The sequence below is a fragment of the Galendromus occidentalis genome, unplaced genomic scaffold (assembly GCF_000255335.2).
Source record: "Galendromus occidentalis unplaced genomic scaffold, Mocc_1.1 scf7180000076381, whole genome shotgun sequence".
Lineage (NCBI taxonomy): Eukaryota > Metazoa > Arthropoda > Arachnida > Mesostigmata > Phytoseiidae > Galendromus > Galendromus occidentalis.
The window spans coordinates 1,503,345-1,525,147 of NW_003804370.1; the positions used below are offsets into that span (position 1 = coordinate 1,503,345).

The 21,803-nt window shown below is 50.5% G+C and overlaps 5 protein-coding genes across 5 annotated transcripts in view; 3 read left to right on the forward strand and 2 right to left on the reverse strand.

Moving 5' to 3' along the window:
• The window catches only part of LOC100897725 (uncharacterized), a 678-nt gene extending 635 nt beyond the window's left edge, over positions 1–43 (forward strand). Inside the window, exon 4 of the mRNA XM_018641926.1 lies at positions 23–43. Coding sequence (XP_018497442.1) covers positions 23–43 — 21 coding nt within the window. The remainder of the gene's footprint in view (positions 1–22) is intronic.
• A 7-nt stretch (positions 44–50) lies between these two features.
• Positions 51–1,952, reverse strand: LOC108865167 (uncharacterized). Its single transcript, XM_018641927.1, has 3 exons — positions 1,074–1,952; positions 159–637; positions 51–66 (listed from the first exon to the last, which is right to left on the reverse strand). The coding sequence occupies exons 1-3, from the start codon at positions 1,950–1,952 to the stop codon at positions 51–53; spliced, it is 1,374 nt and encodes a 457-aa protein (XP_018497443.1).
• Positions 1,953–2,733: 781 nt separating this feature from the next.
• On the forward strand, positions 2,734–5,704 carry LOC100897869 (uncharacterized). The gene is made up of 3 exons (XM_018641928.1): positions 2,734–3,153; positions 3,296–3,433; positions 5,220–5,704. Exons 1-3 carry the CDS (start codon positions 2,734–2,736, stop codon positions 5,391–5,393), a joined length of 732 nt encoding a protein of 243 aa, XP_018497444.1. The 3' UTR covers positions 5,394–5,704.
• Positions 5,705–7,602: 1,898 nt separating this feature from the next.
• Positions 7,603–11,967, reverse strand: Hyccin (PI4KA lipid kinase complex subunit hyccin). The gene is made up of 5 exons (XM_003739052.3): positions 11,232–11,967; positions 10,811–11,031; positions 9,889–10,002; positions 9,350–9,418; positions 7,603–9,172 (listed from the first exon to the last, which is right to left on the reverse strand). Exons 1-5 carry the CDS (start codon positions 11,965–11,967, stop codon positions 9,086–9,088), a joined length of 1,227 nt encoding a protein of 408 aa, XP_003739100.2. The 3' UTR covers positions 7,603–9,085.
• Positions 11,968–12,877: 910 nt separating this feature from the next.
• Atu (Another transcription unit) lies at positions 12,878–15,871 on the forward strand. Its single transcript, XM_029113190.1, has 7 exons — positions 12,878–12,942; positions 13,249–13,355; positions 13,469–13,586; positions 13,968–14,148; positions 14,259–14,770; positions 14,964–15,154; positions 15,260–15,871. Exons 1-7 carry the CDS (start codon positions 12,878–12,880, stop codon positions 15,565–15,567), a joined length of 1,482 nt encoding a protein of 493 aa, XP_028969023.1. The 3' UTR covers positions 15,568–15,871.
• The last annotated feature ends 5,932 nt before the right edge of the window (positions 15,872–21,803 follow it).

A 21,803-nucleotide genomic window follows, 5' to 3' on the forward strand; every position in this document is an offset into this window, starting at 1 on the left:
GGTGGAAACCCCATTCTTGCAGTTTTTCGCAAACCTGCCGTAAACGCCTGTCATGGAGTTCCTGTTCTGGAGCCATGACAAGGATGTCATCCAAGTAGACTAGTACGCCTTCCAGTCCCGCCAGAGCTTGATCAATGGTCCGCTGGAAAATAGCCGGCGCTGTTTTGAGACCGAAAACCAAGCGGTTGTACTGATATAAACCGCGATGGGTGTTGATGGTAGTCAACTTCCGGCTCTCAGCCGTGAGAGGCAATTGCAGGTAGGCGTCTGCGAGATCGAGTTGAGTGAAGATGCGATTTCCGCTGAACCTGGACATGATCTCTTCCATGTTCGGCAGAGGATAGTCAACGTCGCGGAGAGCCTCATTCAAGCCCGTCGAGTAATCCGCACACATACGGATCTGACCATTGGCCTTCCGCACCACGACGATGGGTGTTGCCCAATCGGACGATTCGACCTTGTAGAGGGTACCGTTATCGAGTAGACGTTCGAGTTCTTTGTCCACTAATTCACGGATTGGTAAAGCCAACGGACGCGCCGGTAAACAGGTGGGAGCGACGTTGTCCTTCAACCGGAGATCAACTTCGATCTTGCTGCAGAGACCCAATGATGTTTCGAAAAGTTTCGGAAATTGAGTCTTCAAGGATGTGGAGTCGAGTTGAAAACGAGCAAGCTGAACGAGTGGCGACGGTGTGAGCAGCCCGAGAGAATAAGGTGCTTTTCCACCGAGCAAATCACCACTGTCCGTGGGCAGAACGATGACCCGATCTTGCATTCCAGACGAGTCTGCGGTTCCGAGCGACAAAGTAGCCGAGAAAAACCCTTTGACATCGATGGGACGGCCGTCAGCAGCAGAGCACTTAGATCTCAGAGGAAGCAGGCGAGGAGACCCTAACTTCTTCCATGTGGACGGACCTATGGCAGTGGCATCTGCCCCGCTGTCGACACGGAGTCCGTACTGGAATCCCGTTGATGGCGAGCGTGACGAAAGCGCGAGAACCATCGTGTTATCGGTCAGAGATGATAACCGGAGTCGCGTTCACTCGATTATTTCCCGTTGAAGCCATGCAAACCTTCTTGAGGTGGCCTTTCTTGCCACAGCCGTTGCATTTGCTTTTTAGGAAGGGGCATTGTGAGCGGAAGTGACTGCCTTCACAACCCTTGCACTTGGAATCGGGTTGTTGACGACTGCCGCGTGGTGGAGGACGAGCGGCCCGTTGTGAGGTTACCTGGTTGATGCTGACTGGGTTTTCGTCGACCGAGTTGAGGCCGATAGTCGCATCCTCTTGTCTTCTGACGTGTTGCTTTACTTTTTCTCGAAGCTCGAGTAGATCGATACCGGGTTTTTCGTCGAGAGTTCGAAGAACCACGCACGAAAATGATTGAACGAGGGACCCGTAGCCATCAGCAACGTCCAAGAATATCTTGAATTGATCTGCCGTAAGGTTGTTCACCTCGAATTCGTCGCCTTTGAGATTGCAGAGATTCAGAATCTCTTCCGGATGAGTTCCCGCAGGCGATCGGATGTTCAGTATGTCGAAACGACGTCGGAAGAGCGACTTCGTCGGACCGAAAAGTTGATTGAGGATTCCGAGCAGCTCATCGAATGTTTTAGATTCGGGCTTCGCAGGAGATACGTGGCAGCGGAGCCGCGTGTACTCCTCGGTGCCGAGCGCCTTGAGAAGGACCTTAGCTCGAAGACTCGGTGACTCGACGCACTCTTCGAGTATGCCTTGATTTCGACTGTACCACTCCGGAAAAGTGTTGTCGGCATCGGGCGCATAGTTGAAAGTACCGAGGAGAACCGTTGCATTCGTCAGAGCCGTGGACCCACGTTCAGAGCTCGGCTCTGTGGTTGAAGTGCTTTTCTCCTCCTTGGTACTCAACTTTGATAGAATACCTGTCAGGGTCTTGAGTATCTTCGAGAGATCTTCTGGTTGATCCACCGGCATCTTGTCTTCTTCCTGCACTAAGTCCGAAGCGACTGCGCCAATATTGAGTTCTGTGCTTAGAGGTAGGGAAGTAACGACGTGGCATCAACTGTCTGGACTACTGAATAACTTCTATAACGAAGTTATCAGCCTTTTTATTGGAACCGGAATCGATAGAGGGCGAGGAGGACCTAACATGCGATTCCCATGCAATGCCTATGGGGCTCCCCATCTGGCCTCAGTGGCAGATCCAGGGGGGCGACCGCCCCCTCCTCGAGTCGTTTCGCCCGGGCGACGGACTCTAACTTAACCGGGAGGTTTTCCCATTTAACTGACGGCCGAGACAGGGAGGAAGAGGGATCGTCGGCTTCGAGGATATTTCATAGATAAATTATATTTTAGAGAGCTTTAAAACACACCTCATCACCAAATTGTGCAGAACGAATACTTTATCCATGGCTCGAAAAGCCAAGTTTTCTTGACCCCCCCCCCGTCGGACCAACTCTGGATCCGCCCCTGTCTAGCCTACCGGTCGGCGATGATCGGTCAGAGTTTTAACGTTACTCGGTTTTATTGAGCTCCATCGAGAATAGAATCTGCGTCTTCTCGCGGTGCTCTGTCGAGAGTCACGATGATCGTTCATCTTTTCCCGTTTCCCACCTGCTACACATCGGGAGCGCGACTTGATTGGCCGCCGGCTATCGGTCAAGCCGGAGGAAGCCATGGTGAAGTTCCCCTCCTGAGGGTGATCTCACTCCGTTAAAATAGAGGCCTCTTTTCCTGGGGAACAAAAATATTTCACATGTCTTCCCGGCCGTCCGCCTTCTTGGGTGCGGAAAAACGCATCCATCCGATCTTAGAGTGGCGGACTGTGACATCTGCTCCTCAACGTCCACTACAAGTGGATGTTTTCCGCTGCTTGAAGCACGAGGCGCCGGAACTCGCGGTCACGGTGTACATGGGTGACTTTGACGGAGCTATGCGAGCCGCAGTGGAGGCTGAGTTTCCTGGCGCGCGCATCTTAGGATGCTACTCCCACTTCTCTCGAAGTCTGGTGAAGCGCGCCAGCTCGCCCGCTGTCGGCCCCGCTAGCGAAATCAGGCGCCCAGGTCCCGTTACCGCGAGCTTCCACGCCTTTCTCGTTCTCCCCTATCTACCGGCGCAACACATCGACGCGGTCTTCGAAGAGAGCGCACAAGAAGCGCTCACGATAAGCCCCCAGGTGAGCTGCGGACCTCCTTATTATCCTTTATACCTGGGCCTTTCCAGAATACGATATCCTGAAAATCAGATAATGAGCAGCCACTCGGAAGGGAAAGAAATCACGGCGGAAATCACATCTCATTATATTTTCCGCGAATCAGGGGGATGTTTTACGACGGAGACGGTCACAAGACTGCAGTCCCATCGAAAGCCTTTCGACGGGACCCATTATAAGCAGCCAAGGAACGGATGGGGCAACCGCCCGTATGAGGCCGTGCTCGAAGTCGAGATCGTACAGAGTGAGTTTCTACATAGAGAATTTTTTTCAAAAACAGCGCATGTAGCGGGATCCGTATCGATGTTGTCCTCATTTCGTAAGGACTTCCTCCCTGTGGAACTCCACATGTTGCCTCTGAGGCTTCTGAGGAAGTCGAACCTCGCTTGAACTGTTGTCTTCGCCCGCCGAGCCAGTTCTCGACCAATTTGAATGCCAACTCGGATATGCCCATGCGTTGAATTACTGCCCTGTAGTCTCGCGAGCGGGCTGCCTTATGGAAGGAGTCCTCGATCCAACCAAAGCCGCGATCATCGCTTCCGGATGAAGTCCCCTGCTGGTCGGCTGTCTCAGCGGGCCATGACAGAGGCTCGCTCGTTCTTCTGCTTGTCTGCCTGCCTGCTGACTTGTGCGACAGCGTTTCGGACTCGGAAGTTTCACTGCATCCAGTATCTACGCATACTCTCCCAGTCACAACATACGCGTATTGGACGGTGCCGCACAGTGGGCCAAATGGCCGAATTAGGCGGACAAAAGTCGAGCTCGAAATTTGACACCCCACATAGCGTCGGAATCTCGTCGGAACATGGGAAGACGCGGGCAACAATCCTTTCCGACTCCGCTTCGATCAAAATGAAGTGGAGAGACAACCAAAGTCGATGATTCATACGATTCCAGAGGAGCTTGTTTCCGCGATTTTTCTCATTTGTGTTTTGTTGCTTCGAAAGAGTATCGACAAAGATATCGGAATGGAAAAAGGAACACGCCGTGAGTTGAAGTACTTCTTAAGTCCGCATTCAAGACGATTTGAGAGCGGACGATCGGTGTTTACGGTCTTAAATAGAGTGTTTCTTCGAAACCTAATTTCCATGGAATCAGGAGGAAGTAGATTATTCAATACGAGACATGCCCCCCGTGTCCCCTCGCTGAAATATTTTTCTTTTGAAGTTCCGGCTCTAAACTTCCCAGAAAAGTTGTTTAGAGACCGCGCTTCGTAGCGCTTCTCGAGTTCTAATGCCCCAAACAGGGGGATCGTAAGACATCGAGACTAACTTGCTGTTTTCAGGAATCGAGATTTCTGTGCCGCGGGTTCAATTTTTCGATGTTTGGCGTCAGTGTCCGGATGACAACGGTCCAGATTCACTTATGCGATGGATTTTTTCGCAATGCGTGGACAGCGTGGAAGAGTGCCATTTGATCAACCGACGAGATTTGAGGCATGAAGTCAGTCGTATTATTTCAAAGCTTCGCAAGAAGCACAAGATATGCCGTCGAGGCCGCGATGAACTCGTTCGTTTGTTTCGTTGATACTTTAGCATCAATGAATCCGGGCAAGCATCTCATCGTTGTGATAGAAAAAGAGACAGACAGTAGTGTCTTGTTGTCTCTTTCTCGAAAACGCGCCAGACCAGCTCCTGGCTTCCCTTTTGAGAAATTCCGAGCTCCGACCCAAGGCATCGAACACGAGAGCTAGATCATATGAGAAGTTTGCCAAGGGGGGGAGAGGGAGTATTCCATCCGCATGATTTCGTTTCACGAGCTCCGGTTCCGTGATACGCGGGGTTTGTAATGAGCGGAGCTTCGAATTCGTGTATCTCGAGCTTCGGAACATCGAGTTAGACAAGCAGCGTCGGATTCGAAGTGTAAAATAATTTTTTCCACCTAATTTGGCCATTTGGCCCACTGTGCGCCGTTGCCGCTTTCTTCGGAGTTCTACATATAGCGGAGTTTCGGAACTCCATATCCACAATCTATTTGAACTCAAAAGCATCGAGAAGTCAAGCTCAAGTGATACTTTGTTCTTATTGTAGGTGCCGTGGAGACTCCGAGTGAGCGAGGGAACCAAGTGGGTATCAAATTTTCCTTCTCGAATCAAGTCTCATATCGCCTGCTTCAACGTCTTTCAAGCTTCCAGTAAATGTTGTATGTACCTGTATTCTCAATGTCGTGACTACTCCGCTATCTCTTTCTCATCTTTATCTTAGAGCCGCGGTGCATCTCGTGACGTCGAGATTCGTCGACGTCGTCCTGGTTGCAGCTCGGGGAACTTTCTGCCTGATCCAATTTCGAGCGTGAACTAGGGAAAAATATGACAAGTAAACAAGAGACAAAAAGTCTAAATAGGGCTGAGAAAGCGTATGAAACATAGAATGAAAAAACAATCCCCGATTCTCAGCGAAAAAATCCAGGGTTGATCTAATTCTTTCTTCGTCATATCAGAGACCGGGCTTACCTCTGAGTAGCATCGCTCTGATCGCCAGTCTCGCGGGCGTCGCCGGCTACGGCGCTTATCGAGTGATTGGTGAGCATCAAAAGAACTGCTGATGGACAGATGAGACTCTTGAAAATTTTGAACACCTGAGATCCTGGAGGAAAGTCTGGATCTAAATTCTCCGTTCTGATTTTTTTCAGTCATCCTCATGGAGAACTCCGGCTCAATAGCCCTCCAGCATCCGCCGAACTAGGGTAAGCATCCTTAAGGCAAGCTGCTGGGAAACGCTAGGAGACATTTGGTTCTTGGGACGTTAGACGATGAACACCGCTCGATGCGTGACTGACGGTGCCGCCCTCTAACGTTGGGTCCCGGCGTCAAATTTCCAAGCCGATGAATCCTACTGAAAACCGACTCTACCGCTGGAATGAAGTCATGACGGATTTTCATGGCCAGTTCCTCATCTTCGAGCTTCCTCTTGCAGTTGTTTCGCGCTGTTCTTCACTGACAAGGGGAGTGCCGAACATGTAACACGCCGATCGGGCTGAAACTTCGGTCATAGAGTCCCCGCCCCGAGAGAAGTTTAAGCCTAGGAGGTTATCTGCGTATGGCCACTTTAAGGGTGTTTAAATAAATATCGGAAACTCGCCCTTGAGCATTGACTCTACGGGAATAATGGAAAATACTATGAATAATGGACGAATATTGGATCTGCCCGAGATATCCGAAAACATAAATATGTTTTTTGGTCGCCGGATTCGAATTTGGCGCCAAGACACCATCTTCATGAGTGGTATCAACTCCCACTTTCCCCTCCTCGCCCCTTCACGTGCTGCAGTTTCATTCCGCGCGCGCCGAATCGAACTCTATCCGCGCGTATTCGTTCGGTTTTCGGTTTGCGTGAGCTCGAGCGCCTTTAGAGATTGAGAATGTCTGCCGGAGTGGAGTCAATTCTTGGTCTCCTGAGGATTAAGTTAAGCGCCCTGTCTTCGAACGAGAAGCTCCTGCAGAATACGCGAGACATTGGAGTGAAAATCGCTGATGCTGTGCTCAGCAGAGTTTCACCGACGCGGACGAATTCGAATTGGAGCAAACTGATGAAGTTTTCGAAAGCGACTATCAGGAAGAAGACTTCATCCCCGTGTGCGAAGACTGCGGCATCGGTAGGGATTTCTTCACCTACGGGTACATTTCGGAAGTTCTCGCCTACAGCGACGCTCACCTCACTCACGGAATGGCGACTCTCGCGACGAAGTTTCGGAGGGTGAAACATAGGAATTATATCAGCCGCTTTCGGGAGTTCTTTTCGCAAATGGGAGCCTGGAGGGATCGTCTGATCCAAGTTGCACAGTATACCGAGGGGAGTTTCGACTTCGCTCGGGCTAGTTCGCAGGCTGTCCTTGACGACGATCTTCGGAAGTGGGCCTTGCAGAAGGCGCGTGATCTCGAGATTGTTTTTTTTTCTACGATCCGCCACAAATCTTCAACATCGATCAGTCCGGGTTCAACTATATGGTGTACTCTGTCAAATCGGACTCTGTCCTACACAGGCGAAAAGAAAACTCTGGTCGCCGTTCAGACCATCAATGCATTGACTCACAGTTACACCATACAGCCAATTTTTTGAGCATGAACGGTGACCTAGTCGGTCGGCTGTTCTTGAATTTACAAGGACTCGATGATAATTGACGACGTCGTTGCTCTCTCGAAGCAATCGTCAGCGACTCTCTTTTCTCCGCGATGCAAAAGAGTAGCAAATTACAGAATGGGTCTCATCAAAGATTATTTCCGTTCTTGATGCTTTGGAAGCTACGACGTTGCGACGAGACGGAAATGTGGGAGTCTTTCAGTTAGGCAGCGGAACCCTCGTCAACTTCATTAAGTCCCTCTTATCCTTCAAAAAGTCGAGAAGCCCTTCAGGACCAATGATACGTTACGCGGAGATGACACTGTGGCGGAGATGATTGATCGTATCTAATTTTTATTATTCGTAATTATTGTTTTTTTCTCAGCTGTTCATCTATCTATCATTGTGGAAGAAACAGAACTTCGCCTCTCTTTCAAACTCTCACATCGCATCGACTGCTCAATTGCATAAACCGTACGCGCTCTCAGAAGAATGGAGTGTGAATCTGATGAGTATCGCCAACAACGTTTCAATACTCTGATCGCTAATCGCTAACCCCATCGTCAAACACTCACACAACATTACGTTCCAAGGACATCTCTCCACATCTTCCGCTACGGACACTTCATCAACGAAGCTTTCGTTCCGGCTCTCACTCTATGACTCAGTCAGGCACGCAGACCTCTTTAATAGGCATGATGATGATGATAATCATCTCGACGCATTCGCAACTCCCTCTACACCCGATGTTCATCATGACATCTACGCTTCATGTCACTCAGAATCCGGAGCTCCTCTCACGGATGCTCTCGACATGAAAGAACGACGGTGCACGTTCCTTTAAAACAGACCTGCCTCGACATCGGGTTCCCCGAGGCGCGTGTCACGCTCATTCTATAGATTCTGACAACAACATGACTCCAATGCGTATCCGATCAGCTAGCTGATCGATAGTGCTAAGTAAGTAACAGATTCAGCGGAGCGGTTCATGCTCGGAAAACGTCCAACGGAATCCATGCAGACCCACAAATGAGAGAAGTCCTTTCCTTCGTCCCAATCTTCTCCTGGAATCAGCTCGAAGAGCCTCCGACTCTTCGAGAGCCGGGATGGGAGTCGGTCCATTCCATCCGTCTCGAGGTTCGGAAAATCTATCTTTTTTTTACTACCTAGTCAATTCAATCAATCAGGAATCAGCTCACTGAAGTGTATCTTATTGCATCGAAATTTCCGCCGGGGACCCTCTAATGCGTCCTCGGTTTCAACGATCATCGGGAACGAGCGGGAATCAAGGCCTGCCGAGAGCGTAGGAATCACGGATTCTGGCAGGGAATCCGATCAGAATCGATTCGGAAAGACAAGCGAGGGGAGGAAAGAGCCGATTTACACCCAACGTAATTTCGTCGGCTCAGGGATTTCGGTAACCCGGTTTCCGTGTGGCGCGAATGGCCGGCCACGAAAATATCTTCCGTCGGAATAAAATCGAGGGATCCCGAATCCTCTCTAAAATTTGACCTTCAGGCGGATCAGACCAGGAATATAACCAGTAAGAATCATTCCCATGCACTCGATCGGAGAGGAATCACCTCTGGACCGATAAGTCCGGTAGCCATAAGACCCCTCGGTTGCGTGATCTCTAGCATATGTTGAGGACATATGTTGCTGCTTCCTAGAACTCGAGACCAGTTCATGAGATACACGCTCCTACGGACCTCTATCACAATGATTTGGATACAGACACAGGCCCTTCCCGAGAAGCTCACGGAGCTCCTCGAGCGCTTGATTCTCGAAGATACGTATTCCGTGTGTCAATAATTGATGGGAGGTCGCTCCGTAGATGGTCACACGTTCGTCGATGTGGCCGTCCCGTTACCATTGCTGACTGTGGTTCCATCGTTGTCGACAAGCACCAATGATCCCTTACGAACCTATGGGGGGAAACAGTGAGGAATTTGACATGTTCGCCAAGCAGTCTACGCTCCACCTTAAAATCATGCAGCGGAAGCATTTTGGGCTGCGAGGATCGATAGCGGTCGGTCGAGAGCCGAGATATCGGATGATGGTTCCGAATTCCCATAATGGCTAGAAAATCAAAAACAGCTCACTTTTCCGGATGATGTTGAGCTGCTCTTGTGAATCGTGATCGTTGCCGAGTTCTCGTTCTCTAAGTGGACCTGTGGAATGGTTCATGGAGAAATGAAAGGTGAAAATCGAGCTCGCTACCAGCACGCGCCGGGTCCATAGAACTTCATGAGCAGAAATCGAGAAATCAATACAATGGTTGTGACCACTGAAGTATGTGTACTCGAGATTATCAGGAGGATTACCCGAGCAGTTCATGCAGCGAGCCTGACATCATCGATATCACGACTTGCCCAACGAGATCTGCGGAGGCTTCACAAAAGCCGAAACTTTGGGAGAGTTCCGCAATGCTGCCTAGTAGTCGACTCTTTCTCCTCTCGAGAACTTGAGGCGGCTATATTCTGTTCAAGGGAATCTTTCTGGCTCTCACAGATCTTTCGGAAGCCCCCGGAGACTTTCAGGTAGAACTTTCAGTAGACGACTCGGAAGTCGAAAAGTCGGATGGGAGAGTCGAGTCTTGGCTTGTTTGGGAGTACTCGGAATCTTCAAGGAGATCGTTTACCTGAGATATTTCGATTGACTCATCGATCGACCCGAGTGTTTCATGCAGTTGAGTTTTATACACGTCCCTCCTGGAAGCTCCTGATGCGCTACTGCTAGGTGGTGGATCTTCATCCTAGAAGAAGGAGGCGGTCATCAATTTCGTATATTCATATTAGAATTCGATTACAGCTAATCGGGTGAACACTTCGCGCCGAAATTTCTCCCCACAGACTGCGGAGCTCCTTGGCTCCAAGAGTCTGTAGCGGATCGAGGGTGACTCATGCATACATAGAATCAGATATGGTAGAAATCCCGTTGACTTTCTACCGCATAGCTTCCGAGAATAATTTAGGGACGTTCGCCACAAACTCCTCGCTTGCCTTTGCCTGTCCACCTCGATCTCAAGCATAGAATCAATCCTATGCCCATACGATCAGAGCAGTCTCGGTTGGACGAATTCAAAAACATTTGGGAGGACGAACTCTCCACGGAGAAGCCGCGAACGAGTCATTCCATTCCCCTTACGATAGGCGTCATCCATGATATCGGGATGCGCCATTGTTCTGCTGAACAGAAACCGATTGCATTCAACCACTGCGCTGTTCGACAGGATGCGTGTCGTGCATTCGGGCCGCCGGAGAACACGGCGGAGCCGAAATGGAATCGCACGGTGGCGATCGTATAGGGTCTCTTCGGTTAAATATAGAGATTGAGACGCATTCAGGAATCGGAGCTCGGTGCATATGCCTCGATCGAGGATCGCGGTCCCATGGAGATCATTATAGCACAGAGGGGAGCGAAGTAGGAAAAGGATAATTCCTGACATGCCGAAACTTTTCTCGAATGTCTAGAGAAGCACGGAACCCATCTCGAGAGTTCACCTTTGTCCTTCGAAATTATGTATCTGGCTAGCTCGCGCGGAAAAATAGAATCGAACTCACTTCACCATCCTCACTGAGTTTTCTAGTTCTGAAAGATGCGTTGGTGAGCACGTTCTTGGTAAGGTTCTTGAAACTTGAATTCACGATCCTGATGCCCATTGGATCACCGGTTTTGTCCTTCGAGTCGAGGAGACTCTGCTTCATGGCATTGGCGACCAGACTCACTTCAAACAGGAGCGATTGTTGTCCCCGCAGGCGGATCATGGCTAATGTTTCGTTACCTGGAATAGCGATGAGGGTTCAAATCTCCTCTCTTGTAGAAAATCGAGCCTTGGCAAAGAAGCGCTTCGGAAAGCCGATGGGCAGTTCCTGACAGATGAGCCGGATTCAGATCGGACCGCCTGCGGAGCCTGATAGCAGGAGAAGAACAAGCGGGAAGAAATTATGATTTCTCCTCGAAGGAGGAAGTGGTCCAACTCACCAAGAACATACTGTCCATTGAACATGGAGAAATAGGCGCAATGCAGAACTTCAAGCAGATACTCTGGGCTCAGTTCTATACGAGGAGCTTTCTGTGAGATGACTTTCTGTGCGCCACGCAGAGTGGCCTCGCGCGAGATGTTTGGCATATACGAAATGTTGGCGTTATACACTCGCATCAGAAGTGCTGCTATATGATGGACGTTATCCCGTGTCAAGCGAAGAGCTTCCTTGAAGGGTCCGATAACTACTTTCGCGTTCAGGGCGCCCTGTTCAAGTCGATGTAGCGCGTTTTCCGTGAGAGCCACCGATGCCGGGACTGCTACGCTTTCATGATAGATCGACGGTTTGAAGAGTGTGGGGACGCAGAACGAGTGAACAACTTCCTTCCCTTCAGGATCGCACGTCTCGATGTTGTACGCCGCCAGCAGGTACACTTCGAGAAAGCTCAGGTCGCTGCCACGCGTTGCGGGATGCCGACTCAATCTCAAATACAGAGATAGTGCCGTGGGGATATAGTAAGAGGAAAAACGCTGGAGATCTTCGATGTCTGAGCGGCAGAACTTGAATAATTGCTCACAGACTGCTTCTAGGTATTTCGAGTGGTACTGGGCTTCTTCGAGCACTTGGAAGATGGCTTTGACCAGCTGATCTTGTTGACACAGGGCGACCGCCGATGTGGACGACCGTTCCGCCTCGGTCAGAAATTCCTGGAGCGTTTCCTCAAGTTTGCCCATTTTTCCCCACGGGGGCCCTCAATGTCCCGGAGGACTCCGACAGTGGACTGATGATTGGATGGCACACTGTCGAGAACTTGGTAGCCTCGTCTTGTCGGTGGAGCGTGGGAAAAGAATATGTGGAAGGGTCCGGAATGGATGCTTCTCCACCTCTCGAAACCCTCCACCGCGCTCTCAGTGGAGCACCAGCACGCGACGAGCAGCAGCGACCGACAGACCACCAACTACCAGTTACCACTCACTCTTTTACTCTACGAGCTGTCCGGCCACAGTGCCAAGAAATATATGGCGGAACAGCGGACGACGTCGAGAGAAAGGGAAAAAGTAGCGGAGCCTCAGAGAGGAAACCGGGAGATTCGAATCTCCGACGATTCTGCAGACTGCAGTCGAGTCAACGCAAGATTCATATCGCTAATCCGCTTGATTTCCGGAGGCCGTCTATGCGTCTGTCCGAGAAATATTCGTCCGATCTGAGATCCGTCACCGTTGATCCGAGGAAACGATCATGACTCGGAAATCGATTTGGGGTCTCACAGTTCCCCGCCTTCAGAAACCGGGGAGTACAACAAGAGCAACCATTTTTGGGTCAGACTCGCGAAACGCATGCCCAACTCGACAGGAATTCTCCTAAAAACGCCGACCCCGAAGACGGAGGAACGGACGCGATGGCGGGATTGACTTCGCTCAGCGCCCAAGCGCACAGCTACTCGACGAACATCCGTCGCAGCAGCACACACTTTCCATCATCGTGAAGAGAGAGAGAAAGAGAGACAGCAGACGACATGAGGGAAAATAAACAGAAGCGGCCTTTCGAACAGCGTTCCGAAGTTCTGTCCTGAGCCGGGACAAATAAGACTATATTGGCATAGCCTGCGTGATTCACCGGCGTAAGGACACCTAGAGGACCAGCATGGTCCACAAGTCCAGATGGGAGCTTCATTCGGAGGCTAGCGGTAGTGAAAGCGATAACTCAAGGTGAGTTCTCGATCTGACGATGCATGACCGGTCGCTGCGATAGAATTCCCAATTCATGGAGTCACCGAGATGACCTGTCTTCTCGCAGTGTCATGGAAGACCTCTAGCTATCCATTATCGGGGTGAGAGGTAGGAGCCCCACCTTGATCTGTCCTCATTGCATTCGATCCGGGAAAGCTTTCAACTCTCGCTACGAATTTACATTGATGAATGGGATGCTTGCGTTGGGATGCGCAACCTGCGGCGTTGGGACTTTGCTCTCCACCGTCGCCAACACGTGTGTAATCGTCTGCTTGTTCTCCACAGATCCGCGAGCTCCGGCAGTCGCAAATCGGGCTCATCTCGATCGAAAAAGTCAGCATCTCAGAGCCCCAAAGGCAGCGGAAGTGGCTCCAGGAGCCGGTCGAGAAGTGGTAGGGACATTAAAACTGATCACATCAATGGAGAATCCTTGGCCGATTGGGAAACTTCCACATTGGCTGTGGACCCGGATCTCGTCTGAACAATTTGTCCCCTTCCTCTCCAGGAACTCCGAAAAGTGGATCGGGCTCGCCTCAGAGAGCCTCTCGTTCTCGCAGTGCTACGGGCTCGCACAGAAGCAGATCCGGTTCTCGGAACTGGGGTTCTGCCAAGTCTCGTTCAGGGTCGGCACGCTCCAGATCCGGCTCCGCAAGGTCCCGCTCGGGGTCCGGCTCTCATCGGTCGGGATCTGGCTCCCAAAGGAGTGACTCGGCAGCCTCGGGCTCCGCCAAATCCGGCTCACGATCGCGTTCGGGTTCACGAAGTTCGTCACCTGCTCCAGGCGGCTCAGGGAAGTCCCGAAGCAAAAGCCGGAGTGGAAGTAGATCCGGCAGTAGATCTCCGTCGAAAAGAGACCGGTAAGGAAACTCCTCGTCACCCTCGATGGCAAGATTGATTGAAGCGCCACCGAAATTACATAGCTGGACTACGCAGTACGTGAGCGCAACGATGGCGGTGGCGAATCCCGTCGCATCGATTTCCTCAGTTTTTTTTCTGATGGATAGGTCGGACTCCGGATCGGAAATCGAACTCTCTCGCAAAAAGAAGAAGAAGACCGATGATGGCGGTGACGAGACGACTAAACCCGAGCTGGCCGATATCTTCGGGGAAGATCTTGGGGATATTAGCGAGGACGAAGAGAAGGATGACGATGACGACCAGAAGGAGAACGAGCCCGAACGCGAAGTGAGTTCGCAGATGTCCCCCCACAAGCATTTGATCGCCTCGCTCTCAGTATCAGGAGAATCCTCGTGCTGTATGCTGAGAATGAGCTCAATTCCTCTTCCGTCTTTCAGATCCGGCGCATGGGGGATGTCGATGAAGAAGAAGCGCAGCCAGAGACAGCGGCGCCGGTACCAGAAACCAGAATCGAAGTCGAAGTTCCCAGGATCCAGACAGATCTCGGCAAAGAAGTTCATTTCGTGAAGTTACCCAACTTCCTCTCTGTCGAGACCAGACCCTACGACCCGGAAACCTACGAGGATGAAGTCGACGAGGACGAAGTTCTCGATGAAGAGGGCAGGGCCAGACTGAAGCTGAAAGTAGAAAATACGATTCGGTGGAGGAGAGTCTACGATCCAAAGACCGGGGACCCGATAAAGCAGAGCAATTCGAGGGTTGTCCGGTGGTCTGACGGATCTCTGAGTTTGCATCTGGGCTCTGAAATTTTTGACGTTCACAAGCACTCTCTCATGACCGGAGACCACAACCATTTGTTCATCCGACAAGGCACAGGTCTTCAAGGTCAATCGGTTTTCCGGACAAAACTCTCATTCAGACCACATTCAACGGATTCATTCACTCACAGGCAAGTTATTCCCCACCCTCAAAGCATTAAGCTTTCCTGATCTAATCCAAGGAGCCGTTCAGATTTCAAATTTCGATCGGGTGACACCTGTGTCAGAGCTAATCATCTGGCTGGGATGTTGTTGATGAACGAAAAATGATTGTTCAGTGAACGGCTCAGCAGGTTATTCACATCGATGCTTCGACTGTTGCAGGAAAATGACCCTCTCCTTGGCGGGTCGCTCGCAAAAAGCCAACAAGGTCCGCGTTCTACCCACCGTCGGTGCTGATCCGGAGAGGAACCGGGGTGAAATGATAAAGAAGGAGGAGGAGAAACTACGAGCCTTCATGCGGAGGGATAACAAACAGAGACGAATTCGTGATCGTGCGCGAGGCATGAATGTTGGTGAGTTAATGTTGGGAGATGCCATCCCGAACCACCTTGGGCAGCGATTCGAATACAGAGAACTTCCTTCGCGGACGATATTTTAAGCCGTCTTGATCGTTACAGGCTTCTTGGAAGATGACGAAGACGGTATATCGTTGAGTGCGATCAAAAGCAGCGCCAAGAAACGGCAGGCAGCCTCGAATATTTATTCAGATTCTGACTCGGACGATTCGGATATCGATGGAATTCGTCGAAGGAAAGCGTCCGACAAAGCAAAACAGATCCAGGATTCTGACGGAGATGACTACTTCGATAAAAAAGCTCGGAAGCAGAGCAAAGCGACGAGTGACAAAGAATCTGAGAAAGCGGAGAGCGGCTCCAATTCGGAGTCGGAAGACAAGGAAGACAAGAAATCCGACAGCGACGATTGAGACTTCTTTATGTATATCCGGTGCGTGGCACGTGTAAAATAACATTATTATTCCGTACGAGAATCAGATCGCGTACATTTCAAGTATCCGTGTGAAAGGGAGCTAGGCACAGTGATCCGAGCACTGGAAGTCTGCGGATAACCTGTACAGAATAATTGTTTTCTTTCCGTCATCAGACCATTTGTAGATATGCGTCCTCTTGTGGCACAAGTGAGTCGTAGCGCGACCGTTGATCAGAATCGCTCTGATTTGAAAAGTCATCGTCGGTGAAGTGATTATGGAGCCGCTTTGAAAACGAGAGGAACGCGGGCGAGTATGAAAGATGGAGATCCTGCTGTCTCAAGGTACTCAGTGAGTAGGATGGCGGACCCGAGGAGAAAAGGTCCGCCTGAGATGTGATCGTCGGTCCGCTGAGAGGAGACTTGCTCTGGAAACGATGGGGAATTTTTTTTAGACGAATCATATTCAGTGGCACACAGCCCCATTGATATGAGCCTCGGTATGATAGAATAAACAAATACATTCATAATGAATCCAATGTTCTCCGCACTTCGGGGATTCTGTGAAGCAGAATCGATAGAGTATGTCATATCCAGACGCGTCTGATTTTCACCTTGGTTCTGAAGAAGACTCCATTCATATGACTAGAATCCGCGGTAGTGACTCCCTTGTCGAAAGGGTCCTTCTTGTGACAGAGGAAACAGCAGACCGAGCAAGTCAGCAGCAGGAATATAGACGAAAAGCCGCAGACTGCCAGCACGTACATCACCATCTGGACCGATGGATCGGCTTGTAGGTGCGGGTACATCGTCCGTGATCCTTGGGGCTTATCGTCGCCGAAAATGCAATCTGTTTCGCTGGAAAAAATGACTGAATGCTGTCTGTCCGAATTAGCGGAATAGGTATGGACTTTTTCGGTACGACTACGATATCTCAGGGTTGGAATCTGCGCGATGTGAGGTACAGATTAACGTTTCCTCGAATCGGATCCAGCTTTGGAGGTAAAAATATCGCTCCTGCATACTAAACCAAGGGACCAATCGAATGATATCCGACGAGTCAAACCGACGATTCCGGTGCCTACAAAGAACTCAGACTCGACCCTTTGTCGCATTCCCTACGTAGGGATCCCAGTTTAGAACCCTGAAAATCTGTGGGAACGCGGACCTTGTTACCGAACTTACATTAGTCATCGGCCGTCGCACAACGCAGGGTTCTCGCTTCAGTGAAAGTGAAACTCGGTATCGGATTCGGGCACCGACAAAAGTCTCCTTCTAACACAGAAAGTAAGTTTGCCGTCACGCAAAATCAGTTCACGTGGGAAATCCGAGCGGTCTCCCTCGATGAATGTCGGAGTCTAAACCAGTGCTTCGGGGTGAAATCAGTTGACTAATTTCAGGAAACGCCAGCTGACATATTCTCCCGACAGCGACTGTCCTAGAATAGAATCTGGATTCTAGTCGATAAACTTCGACCTTTCGCGTCGCGCCTGGTATCGGAAGTGGAAGCGTCCGGGGCGAACAATCGCTACAGCGGCGCAGCGCAAGGAAAAATTCAATCGGGATTGCTCGAAATGTCGATCGAATAAATAGGGATGTTCCATTTGGGGTCAGGCCCTTGTGCTGATCAAATCGGGACGGCAAGGTATCGATGTGCAGCAAGGGCGTTTCTCTATGAGACGACTTCTCGGATCTCATACTATCGACGGTCGTCGTAAGTATAGAGTTCGGCTCCGCTCGCGTAAATTCCACTCCTCCTGATGTTATCATTGAAGAGAACGACGGGAACTGAATCATTCAAGCGGATCCGAGTAGAAATCATTGGATCCGTCGATTCAGCGATAACTGTAGATCCGCTCAACGACTGAACAAAGCGAGATGCACAGAGAAAAAGTCAACAAAGGGGCTACACGAAATTCATCGAATGCATTCAGAACGGCTGTGGATTGAATCTAGTGACACAAAGTCTGCATCACGGATTTCGATCAAAGTCCATTTCTTCATTCCTTTCTCGCTTTCCAAAAACGTTCATCAGCCGCATCGCATCTGACTTTGTGCGGACTTCTCGGAAAATTTTCATTGAAACTTGTGAACGAGCGTGGAGCGCGATGAATAACGATCAAGAACGGATAGTTTTTGGGATTTTTTTCCCTCCGTAAATGTCATTGGCACTTTCGAGACTACCCTTGCAAAACGCATCTGTCATTCTCGCTTTTCGGAAAGATTTATTCGCGTCTTTCAAGCATTTCATTCTCGCAAGATATCGAGGGAATTGTTTCATCTTGGACCCGTATCTAGTGATTTGGGAAAAACAGAAATCCTCTGATCAAAGAAGGCATCTGACAATTTCAGAGCGGTCACGCATTCCGAACTTTTGATATTCGATTGCGGAGAAAACGTCGTGTTGATTTTTTTCGAGGGGACTCAGGCTACCTCTGCCTACCGCTTGCTTCCCACCATGTATACGGAGCTCAGAGGCAAACGATTCCGCGAATCATTGAAGCTCTCGCTCGACTACGTTACTCGCATCCCCGACTCTGGCGAGACTTTCCCCATCCACATTAGTCTCGGGACGAGTTTTTCCATCCGCTGAATTTTCCGTCGCGTAGTCGTCGCACTTTATCCCTTCGCTTGAAGCTCTTGATTCCTACGAATCCGACTTTCTGCGGTTGGCAGCGAAGTCGGCCTTTATGAAATCTGTATCGAACCGAATCGCATTCAAGGTTCACAGACGAGAAACAAAAAGCTTCATTCTCTGGAGAATAGGCTAGCGGTACATAACCAAGATGAATAATTTCGAAGAGCCAAGCTTTGTCAGCGACAGCTGTCACCACCAGTCCGAAAGCCGGTGGAGAAAACGACTGAAACGCTTGAAATCTTCAGTTTCAGATGACATTTGCCCTCGAGGAGAGTCGACAGTAACCAGAATCGAATGAATTGATCTCCTGCCTTGCGGCTTCCCGGCCGTTTTTCCGCGGATCTCTCTCAGAGCTCAAAGGCTCTCCGTATCATTTCTTTACATTGCGTCACTGCCACCGATATTCCTTGAACATGAAGAGATCTAACTTCATCACGAGAAGCATTCTGCTCGTGGTTTTCGGCGATGAATGATGGAGGACGTGTCATCGCCGCGAGGGGACGATGCGACTATCACAGGAGAAATCGACACGGTTTACATCGCTCAACGTCTTTGCTCGTGGGGAAGAGGGTAAAGTTGACGTTGCAGCTGCTAGATGCGGGGCCCCAGGCGGAAGAACCTCATCGCCGAGCCCGGCAGATCGTCGAGTGCGCATGCTCATCAAAATTATTGATGCTGCTCACTCAGATGAGATGGGTGTCTGAGGCGTGTCCCTCCAAGAGATCAAATCTTCAGGGAGCCATGGGTCTGTGGCGGTCACGAGCTCGATTTCAACTTCAGCAGTCAGCCAAATACACAAGAAAACTCCCTTCGCAATCTTGAGGAAGAAGCTCCAAACCCTCACCCTCTTCGGAATCTGACTCATGTTCGGAAGAACGTCGGGCACGTCTGATTGATTCCGTGGTAGCTTTGCTGCTCAACATGTGAGCTTATCCACACAGCTTCATCTGGAGTTCTTGGGCCACCAGTCAAAAATTTTCTAGCGTTCCCGAACCCAGAACTGAAATTAAGCCAGTCGGATCATGGCTGCGTACCTGCCTAAAGGTCGGCGTCTGAGTCACGCTCCCGCCCCTGCGAGCAGCGCCCTTCGAGGGGTGGACTGTGGTTCTCGCTGTCTAATCACGCTGTGACATGAACGTTTTGTTTGTGAAAATCAGAACACGTCGACCGCTCAAAGACCCGTGAGTCATTTTCGGGTCGGATTCGGAGCGATGCTCTAGCCTTCCTCCCAATGTGGAGCACGAACGAATGTCATCTCCCCGACTCCGTTCAGACTGTCTTGCGCAACTTTTTCGACACCTTCAGCAGGGGTTCAGGCTCCCCTCTCTGGAGATCCGATCGTGAGATCCAACTGACTGAGCCAACGACCGCGCTTCTTTTAGCGGCGGATTGCCCTTCTAGCGGCAACTTCATGAAGTCGTGCAGTACATTCACTGATGCCTGCTTTCGAAAGAGCGATAACGGATTTAAGATCGGTTTCAAAACTAGCGCTGACTCGAAACGTCACAGCGCACTAAATCGGAGTTCTCAGGGTGTAATTCGGTACGGCCGGCTGATTTTTGGGGGAAGCTTCGGGGTTCGTTTTGAAGTTTCGGGAACTGTCTCTGGGGGGTCGAAGGATGTCCACCCATACTCGATTAGTAAGATTTCGCTCCCGAGCCTCCAAAGCTGCTCTCGTATGTATCCTTGTCTGCATCGCTTGAAGCTGACGCGAAACTTCCACGAGTCTCAATCGGTCCAGCCTCGTGGACCAAGCGATGGGAATGGGAGCCGTGTGGATATTTTTCGGCAGATCGATGTGACAAAATCCCACGTCTTCTCTAATGAAACCCGGATGAGCGTCTCCGAAATGATAGAAGACTGGTGGAAGGATCTCTTTCGATGTTCGAGGTGCCGTTTGTCCATTAGGCTTCTCTGGAAAGCATCCACGGCAGTCGCACTCCGAGAATCGCGGAATCCCCGCAGTATCTGAGCTTTCTAGGTCTAGAGGAAATGGCTCTGATTCTTGTCAGGAGAGCCTTTTGGAGCGCCGCTTGCAGCAGCTATCGGATGGATTCGCGCTCGGGGATCAAGAGTCACCCTTAGGATGTCTCTCAGAATAGACTCGTCTGGAGTGTTCTTGAGAAATATCGAGTATCAGGCGGTAGGGGGAAGAGGAGCTGTCCGGAGGGTCCTGAAACGATGTCGAGCTTTTTTGAGTTGTTCGAAAGCTCGCCGGAGAGCCGGTTAGAAGCAGCATCTGACTCGTCCCAGCTCCTCTCCTAGCTGTGAGCCGAGGAGCATTTTTGGATGCCACCCAGAATTGACGTAACTTTCCCGGAACAGCCAGACGGAACGGAACAAAAAAAGCTCTAGAAAATAACAAAATTGCGAAGGACATACGGCAGATTTGGATAATTGCTCGAGGCTGGCTAGCTTAAGACCGCCGTAGCAGTGAAGGTAAATAAGTCGCAGTGGCAGAAATAGGGGCGATCAAACCGCGGTGGCAGCAGACGTGGGGCTCATGTGGGAGAAGTTGTGAAATTTGGCAGAAACGCTAAAATTCTGCGTGATTCAAACAAAGCCTTGCCCGTCAGCCGCGCCGTGGTGCTCCAAGCAGTCCGAGGTGTTATGGCAGCCATAATGCAAAGGACGAACTCGCTGGGGCGTTCGTTCGTATGGTCGTTCGCTCCTTCGGTCGCTGACTCGCGTGAAAGGCCGCCGCCGACGAACAAAAGTGAAAATCGCTCAGAAAATTTTCGGTCTCATTTACTGTTCTGACTACTAATTCTGTTTCCAGTCTCTTGAGCAGGAGCGGGCACTGCTGACCGGGCGCTAAGCGGGAACTTCACTGCTCGAATGTTCTGCGGGGAAATTGCCGAGTCTCAGAAGAATCAACAATTAAAAGATCCTCGGATGTCGGATGCCCATGCCAAAATCCGCTCTCGACCAAGACCCGCTGTCACGCATGGCATCATGATGCTACGTCAAGTGTTCAGGGAGAAGATTCCCCGATGCGAGCGTTAAGAATAGAATATCACGAAATCACTTCTGGAACTCATTTTGATTGCGGAATGTTTGTTGACGTAAAAACGAACATGTCGTCATGAATCAGGAACACGACGGGCATGACAACGATCGTTTTCGGAGATGAAAGCTACAAAAGTGAATGGATGCCGCTGAGAGGGATCGCTCATTGGGGAAAAACTTCAGCCATGCGTTCGGGGAAAATGTCCATCCAGACGACATCAAGGCTCCATGACTTTCTCCGGCGGAAGTTCATTGTTGCCCAGGGATCGCTCGGACTCTTGCGCGACACTCTCGAACGCCGTGGACAACGGGAATTTCGTATCGCTACGATTCAAGAAATCGACTCGGCTGGAGTGAAGGATGTCTAATTCGAGGTTTTCACTTGGCTGCTCCCGATTGACTGAAGTAGCGACTCGCATAATGAGGAGGTCGTTTTCCCGATCGATTTCGAGGCGCCGCCGCGCCGTTTGCTCAACATCTATCAGTCCCGGGCTATCATCGACTTTCGCGAAAATCGGACTGCAACCACGTTCGTGATCGCAAAGGAAACAAGCGGAGCTCTGACGATTCACTTTCGCGAGCCCGTGATC